At 34.9% G+C, this 8884-nt stretch overlaps 1 protein-coding gene across 1 annotated transcript; it reads right to left on the reverse strand.

Annotated features, from left to right (window-relative positions):
* Positions 1 to 118: 118 nt before the first annotated feature.
* On the reverse strand, positions 119 to 7650 carry LOC306876657 (protein lifeguard 3). Its single transcript, XM_079427993.1, has 11 exons — positions 7415 to 7650; positions 7065 to 7120; positions 6885 to 6949; positions 6720 to 6773; positions 6358 to 6408; positions 6231 to 6270; positions 6106 to 6143; positions 5929 to 6016; positions 5526 to 5621; positions 1889 to 1942; positions 119 to 593 (listed from the first exon to the last, which is right to left on the reverse strand). Exons 1-11 carry the CDS (start codon positions 7644 to 7646, stop codon positions 444 to 446), a joined length of 924 nt encoding a protein of 307 aa, XP_079284119.1. The 5' UTR covers positions 7647 to 7650; the 3' UTR covers positions 119 to 443.
* Positions 7651 to 8884: the final 1234 nt, after the last annotated feature.

Below are 8884 nucleotides of genomic sequence, written 5' to 3' on the forward strand. Positions count from 1 at the left end.
TATTGTGTTTCGAATCAGAAGCACTTACTAAGTTGAAGGTTAATTAATATTGCATCACTTTCTGTTGTGCAGTGCCAATGATTCCTGATTTATAGCCAATAATCATCATACATTTGTTAATCGATTCTCTTCATTTTATTTCCCTTCAGGTTGTAGGCTAAACATTGATAATACATCAAATCACTGTTTTAGTGCACGCTCACAGTAAACTCTTGCAAAAGAACAGGTGGAATGTTACAAAATATAAAGTGCTTATTGTAAATAAAGTGACAATCATTTTGGTAAAAGTATGAGCAACCTCTGTAGAACAACATATGAAGCAACACAACATAATTTTAATAACCGTCAGTAGTGCTGAAGGTAATATTTGAGATCCATGTGATTGAAAAAGTCAAGATAAGCTCCAAGAAAGGTCAGTCTCTGAGACAGAAACGCTCATCCGTTTACTCAGAAGAGCTTCCTGTGATGTGCAGGAAGAAGATAAAGATCTGGACGATATCAACATAAAGGGAAAGAGCTCCGAAGATATATTCCTCAGGGCTGATGCTGTTCGCTCGGTTTCCAATGAGCAGCTGAGTGTGGTAAGCCAAAAACTACAAAAAGACAAGCAATCATTTACCATTCAATTGTGAAAACAAGCGTGCTTAATTGTATTGAATATGCAGTGTTGGGGGTAACACAATCAGATGACTTTTTTCAAGTAACTAGTAAAGTAATGTATTGATTGACAGCTCTGTCCCCATGTGAGATGTTACTATAGCTCTAGAATAAATGTGAGCATGCATTAATTCATCTCACTTGCAAAAAGAAGATTCAGTATTCCTCAAAATCAATAAAGAGTCAAATGCAAACTCAGAATATGACGCAAACCTGCTATAATTAAATGTTAAATAACACAAATATACTTTATGTATTTAATCCCATTTTATTAACCAATGTCTGCTGCTGACCTACGATGATCCAATTCAAGTACACTAATAAGCAAAAATTAATATAAAAATTTGTGCTTTTTTTTATTGCTGAAGTGTTGAACTTTTTTCTTCTGAGTTCTGCTGTACAGACGTGAACTTTCCCTTCAGCCTGAGACTTATTCATTTCACTTTTGGTGTAAAAGGGCTTTTACGTTTGCCTAAAATACAAGATATATATATTATATATTAAAAACAAACAATCAAGCCCTGCCCAGATTTAAAAAGTGACGCAAAACTAATGTAACATTACTTTCCATAAAAAGTAACTAAGTAATGTAATTAGTTACTTTTTTTTAGGGAGTATTGCAATATTGTATTGCATTAATTTTAAAAGTAACTTTCCCCAACACTGTTGAATATGTACTTCAAATCTTAAAAGGTATATTTAAAAGAAACTGTACTTGCAGATAATCCAATATTAATTGAATATAAGGCCACTAAAGAGCTCTTTAAGAAAACACACTGTTTCTATAATGTAATAATGTCAAATTGAATGCATTGTTACTTTGAAGTATACATTTTAACTCATTGTTTTGATCTTTTGTCACACTATTTGATGAATTGACTAACATACTAAAGCACATGATCATTTTTACTGTAATAGTTCACATTTTAATTGTACTAAACTGCAATTTCATCATTACAAATTTGTATTTACAATTATATTTAAATATGTAAGTTTCAGCAGAAATGACATTTAATATTATTTACTTTAAATGCATGATTATGAATAATTATCTAACTATACTAATAGTTCATATTAAATGCTAGCTGCATTTAAAATGTACTATACTACATTTTAGCATATTTAATTGTAAATAATATGCAATTAAGTGTTCAAAAACATTACATTCAGTTCACACTTAAGTATATTCTTTTAAAATATTTTTTTTCATAATAATGTTTCATAAACTCACCAAGGTAAAGACTATTGCTCCACAAGCACCATACAGCATATGCAGCCACGGCACCTGAGACATTGATGGTACAGGTATATTATCATATAACAGGTATTTTCCTGGTTAATAATTCATAAGACAGCATATAGGCCTTACTTTCCAAAGACAAGTTTGGTCAGCAATTCTGCCACATCAATCTTATGTTAATATGTGAAATGTATATAAAATATGCATCTGTCAGACAGTTTTGGACGCCATTGTCCACAACAATATTCAAAGTCCCCCTAGTCTGAGTACAAAACTTATTTTAATATGTGGGCAATCCTTATGACATTATAAAGATAATAATTACACATTTTTGGAGCTGATGTTCTTCAGGGATCCCACTCTTTTTAATCTGTGAATTTACACAACTATTTACCTACCTTAGTATTATTCCCTCGCAGTTTAATAGTAATGACTTTATGAATTTCTTCACTAATAAAATCAGAAATACAATATCAAATGTAGATTCTACTGTGTCTAGTATTTCAGCTTCATTCATCGCACCCAAAGAAAAACTGCAGTGCTTTACAACTATAGGACAGGAAGAACTAAATAAACTTATCAGTGCATCTAAACCAACAACGTGTTTATTAGATCCTGTACCCACTAAACTACTGAAAGAGTTGTTACCTGTAGCAGAAGAACCGCTTCTCAATATTATTAACTCATCGTTATCTTTAGGTCACGTCCCAAAACCATTCAAGCTGGCGGTTATTAAGCCTCTTATTAAGAAACCACAACTAGATTCTAATGAACTGGCAAATTACAGACCCATTTCAAATCTTCTGTTTATGTCAAAAAGTTCTGAAAAATTTGTGTCTGCTCAATTGTGCTCCTTCTTGCAAAAAAATGATCTCTATGAAGAATTTAAGTCAGGTTTCAGGCCTCACCATAGCACAGAAACTGCACTTGTTAAAATTACAAATGACTTGCTTCGTGCTTCAGACCAAGGCTGCATCTCATTGCTAGTATTACTTGATCTTAGTGCTGCGTTCGACACTATAGACCAGGGGTCTCCAACCCTGCTCCTGGAGAGCTACCATCCTACAGATTTCAGCTCCAACCCCAATAAAACACACCTGAAGCAGCTAATCAAGGTCTTCAAGGCTACTTGTTACTTGGTTGGAAGTGAAATCTGCAGGATGGTAGCTCTCCAGGAGCAGGGTTGGAGATCCCTGCTATAGACCATGACGCACTCATAGATCGATTACAAAACTATACTGGTATTCAAGGGCAGGCTTTAAAATGGTTTAGATCCTACCTGTCCGATCGCTACCACTTTGTTCATTTAAATGGAGAGTCATCTCAATTATCACCAGTAAAGTATGGAGTACCACAAGGATCTGTCCTAGGTCCTCTGCTATTTTCAATATACATGTTGCCCCTTGGTAATATTATTAGAAAATATGGGATTAGTTTTCATTGTTATGCTGATGATACTCAACTATATATCTCAACAAGACCAGATGAAACTTCTCAACTATCTAAGCTAATAGATTGTGTAAAAAATGTAAAAGATTGAATGACCAATAATTTTCTCCTATTAAATTCAGATAAGAGAGATATTACTTATTGGACCAAAAAACAGTACACAGAATCTCTTGGATTACAATTTGCAACTAGACGGATGCACTGTCACGTCCTCTAAAGTCAAAAATCTGGGTTTTATATTAAACAGCAACTTGTCCTTTGAAAATCATATTTCCCATATTACCAAAACAGCATCTTTCATCTTAGAAACATTGCCAAGCTTCGAAACATGCTCCCTGTTTCTGATGCAGAAAAGCTAGTTCATGCATTCATGACCTCTAGACTGGACTATTGTAATGCACTGCTAGCTGGTTGTCCTGCATCTTCAATAAACAAGCTACAGATAGTCCAAAATACAGCGGCTAGAGCTCTTACCAGGTCAAGAAAATATGATCATATTACCCCAATTTTACAGTCTCTGCACTGGCTACCTATTCAGTTCCATATCATTTACAAAATATTATTACTTGCCTATAAGGCCCTAAATGGTTTAGCTCCTGCGTACCTAACTCATCTTCTACCACGCTACAATCCAACCCGCTCTCTAAGGTCGCACAACTCTGGACTTTTGGTAGTACCTAGGATAGCAAAGTCCACTAAAGGAGGTAGAGCTTTTTCACATTTGGCTCCCAAACTCTGGAATAGCCTTCCTGATAACGTTCGGGGTTCAGACACACTCTCTCTGTTTAAATCTAGATTAAAGACACATCTCTTTAGCCAAGCATTCACATAATGCATCTTATAATCTTGTACTGCAGTTATATCTGATCAAATGCACATTATTATTATTCTTTAGCTTGGGTTGAACAAATCATTTTTGCTTAGATGGAACAGCAGCTACGCTAATTATGTCTCTATTTGTTTCTATTTGTTTCTCTGTTTCTGCCACGGGATTAACATGAAACAGAAACTTCAGGAATGACAGAAGCTTCAGTCTGGATCCAACCCTTAAATGATCTGAGATGACCGAACACCTGAGAAAAGATAATGCCAACCCCTCAGAGGACCTCAGAGGATGCCAACGCTCAGACAACATACAGAATTACCAAATATTGCCATAAGTTACATATATTAAGGTTCTGCAATATATAAATATATTGTGGAAACTTAATTTCCTGTAGAGCTGCTTTGCAACAATTTGTATCGTAAAAAGCGCTATACAAATAAACTTGAACTTGAGCTTAATTTATCCAGCTATTGATAATTTAGTGGATAAGATGAGTATTACATGAGTTCTCTAGGTCCAGAAATCACACTTTTTTACTTTTAATTAGGCTTCCTCATATATCCAGGTTTTTTGGTTTGTGGGAATCCTGGCTCTTCAAAGAAAACAAACAATTGTTGAGGGTAAAAAATCTTGGTACTCTTAGTTGAATTAGCTTGTTTTGTCTGATTTTAAACAATTGTAAATCCTATTCAGACCTTGCTGAGGACCTCTGGTTGAGAACCACTGCCTTAAAGGAACACTTCACCCATAAGCTATAACTTAATCATCCTCACCCACCCATATTCTGATAGTTAACAACTTAACTTTCAGTCCGTTCCCCACACAATACTATAGTATGTTTTCAGAAGCTGTATGGACTACTTTAAAGATAATTTGTTATTTTATCATTATTTTGACCGTCGTTGTAGGGCAAGAGTGTAACGAGTCATTTTTGTGGGAACTATCACTTTAAATGTCATGGTTATACTTGAGCTTTTTTGAACATTTATTTATAGTGCCACCCATTTGCTTCCATTGCATTACTGTAATGTGTTTTCTGTTGTTTTTAACAAACTAAAGAACAAGTCTAAACTATGTAGGCATTGAAAATAACAGAGTATTATTTTAAACCAGAGGTTCTCCACACCCCACTGTCCAACACTCATTAAAATTATAATATTTCTTCCAGTATGTTCTGCTTTAATTATGACAAAGCTGCTTGTTTTCAAACATTTTTATTAGCTGGGAGTGTCAATATATTACATTAATCAATTCAGAAGTTTCCCCTTAGTGGCCCTTCTAGTTGAGAACCACTGCTTTAAACCACCACATTATTTGCAATGACTGAAATAATGACATATTGGCCTCACTTACATACTGAAAGGAGAGTACAATGGATGTGATAATGCCAGTCACCAGAAGAACAACACACAGAGCACAGAGCAGACCTGTGCAGGAGGTGAAGTCAACCTGTTCAAATGCAGAAAACATGGCTTTACTTCAAAACACACCAAACTTTAGAAGCTGCAATACTAAATCAAAGTAAATTACATATGTAAAATGGGGAGAAAATAACACAAAAGCAAACATTTATCCATTAAAAAGCAGAGCACACAAAAAGCAGTTTTGTCTCAAGCAAGCATGAGATATTTACCAGTAAGCCATGAATGTTTAAACAGAGACAGACGATCATTGTAATCAAATACAATGGGGTTATTTTACACAGGCAACAAAGTAGCATTCACCAGTCGATGGGTGCTGCCACAGCAGGTCTTACCTTGGTCTGAAAACAGAAGATTGTGACGATTATACACACTATTGCCGTGATCCCCAGGGCCAGGAACACTGCTTTGGTGTCAAAATAACTAAATAACACCAGATGGAAAAACAAGAGCATATCTGATGTTTAAAACCAAGCATATGCAGTGTGTGAAACTGATGATATCTGTCTTACCTTGATATTGTTCCTGTCATATAAGACAACGTAAGGGTCTGTGGAGGACAGAAAACATATTTGGTCAATTACAATGAATAATTCAAGGGGAATGTCCATGAAAGCTAAATGCAATCATCACTTACAAAAATGAAAAGGAGTATTAAATTCCATGGATGACGCCTCCTACAAACCAAGTCAGGATTTCCATTATTAAATACGGTAGATATTGTGGCGCTTATAATGTAAATAGTTCAAAATGATTAAACTCACCTCGGCCCCTCACAGCAAACCAGCATAAGGTAAGTAACAAGATACACCGGGCTGTGAGAAAAAATAAATAAATAATATAATATACATATTCAAATGTTTAGGGTGAGTCAGTTTTGTTTTTAAGAATGAATTTCATTCAGCAGGGATCCATTAAATTGATCAAAAGTGACAGTAAAGACATTTAAAATGTTACATTTCTATTTCAAATAAATGCTGCTCTTTCGAACTTTTCATTAATCAAAGAATAGAAATAGAAAAAAGTACCACAGCATCCACACGCAACAAATCAGCACATTATAATGATTTCTGAATGTAATATTGGGGATCATAAAAGACTTTGATTTGACAGTAAAATAACTCACAATGATGCCCAATAAATGGCAGGATTTTGGACCACAAAAAGACGCACGGGCTCACTGTAAGATGAGGGATGTACACAAACACACCCATTTCATTACAGTAGTATGTGTAATGCATTACATTCAGTTCATGAATGTTCAGTTGTTTTGTGAATTTATCATACTTACACAAACGTAAATACTGCAATGATTGAAGCAGTGATTAACAGCTGGACGGCTAGAATAAGGTAAACCTGGTATAAAAACAACCACAAGCCAGTCTCGTTACATTAAGCTGTTGCTTATTTTATTGCTACATTTATATACTTAGAAATCCGTATTCTATTTTAAAATTAATAGTCTCAATACCTTTCTAATGAAGGCATGTCGAACACTCATGCTGTCCCATATGCCCTCTGCATCTCCTACAACAATGCACAGAAAACAGTTTTGATCATTATATATATATATAAATGTATTTGGACAACTATGTTGCATTTCTGCTGTAGCAGATATATGCCAGACTCAGCCGCCTAACAAGAGTGCATGGTTTCTGAATAAAAATCAGCTCAGTTGTGTTCATAAAGCAGACAAATGCAGTATAAAACTAAATACTATAAAGGCAGGCTGCACTATGCAACAGTTTACTGGAAATGATTTGCACACAAAACAAACAAATAAATACAGTAGAGAAGTAATAGATTACACTTGATTCTTACTTAGGTTGGAGGGAAATATCCCTGGTGTTATGAAGGACGGCATCACAGATGGCATTGCTGAAGGGCAGTATCCAGGGCCCTGCCAGTGCCCTGCCGGGGGGTGTATGCCAGGCTGTCCCGGGCCCGTGTACACCCCTGGCTGGGCTGGATATCCGTAGGGAGGGTATGGATAGTTTCCATGCTGCTGCTGTCTTGACTCTTCATAACTTGGAGGGGGATCTGACTTTGACATCGTGATGTCTCTGAAACACAAGCCACATAATTAAAGTTCTTTAAGAAATTAATACATATATTAACACTTTATTTTTATGTTTTTCTCTCTCCCTATTTACACACATACAAAGTATCCAATGCATTCCAAGAAGACAGACTCAGTACTAAATCTGTCCCTGGAGCACAAAAGCAGTCTTAAGTCGCTGGGGTATATTTGTAGCAATAGCCAACAATACACTGTTTGGGTCAAAATTATAGAATTTTGTTTTATGCCAAAATTCATTAGGATATTAAGTAAAGATCATGTTCCATGAAGATATTTAGTAAATTTCCTACTGTAAATATATCAAAACTTAGTAATATGCATTACTAAGAACTTCATTTGAACAACTTTAAAGGTGATTTTCTCAATATTTAGATTTTTTTGCTCCCTCAGATTCCAGATTTTCAAATAGTTGCATCTCAGACAAATATTGTCCTATCATAACAAACCATACATCAATGGAAAGACAATGGAAAAATTGACACTTATGACTGGTTTTGTTGTCCAGAGTCACAAATAAGTACATAGTAAATCGTTTTCAAGTGTCAGTACTTTATCAGAGTGTTTTTCTTTAGCAAACTTTACTTCACAACGCATAATATTGTACTTTTTCCTGCACTACGTTTCATATTAAATATTAAATATTTAATTACATTATAAATCTATAACTTTCTTTCTTGTACGCAAGTGAAAATAATTCAGAAATGTACTTAAGTACAAGTATTAAAGGTAAAACAAACAACTTTTATTTAGGAAATATATGTAGTGCAGTTAAAAGTATGATATTATGCTTTGGAATGTAAATAAAAACTTTCCAAACAAAAAACAACAACAAATACTTTATAAAATGTACTCGAGTAAGTAAAAATACTTCACTAAGTTTGTAAACACTACAGTTACACTTTATGGCAGTGTGACATCAGCATAATTATAATTATTGATATATTTCGCTCACCAGGTTCACTGCGTCCTCAGGCAAATGAGAGCGCGAGAGACTGAATCAAATGAGAGCGCGAGAGACTGAACGACGCAGCTTGTAGTGAGGAGCGCGAGGAGAGCTCTGATTGGCTGGAAGCAGGTCTCCGGGTCTGGACTGGATCTATTTCCCGAATTATTCTAGTAGTTATTTCACCAAAATACTGTTTTGTGTGACCGCTGTTTAGTATTCACAATTAACTATTTATTTTTTTTGGTGATCTGAACAAAAAGCTATG

Source organism: Barbus barbus (assembly GCF_936440315.1).
Source record: "Barbus barbus genome assembly, chromosome: 11".
Taxonomy (NCBI): domain Eukaryota; kingdom Metazoa; phylum Chordata; class Actinopteri; order Cypriniformes; family Cyprinidae; genus Barbus; species Barbus barbus.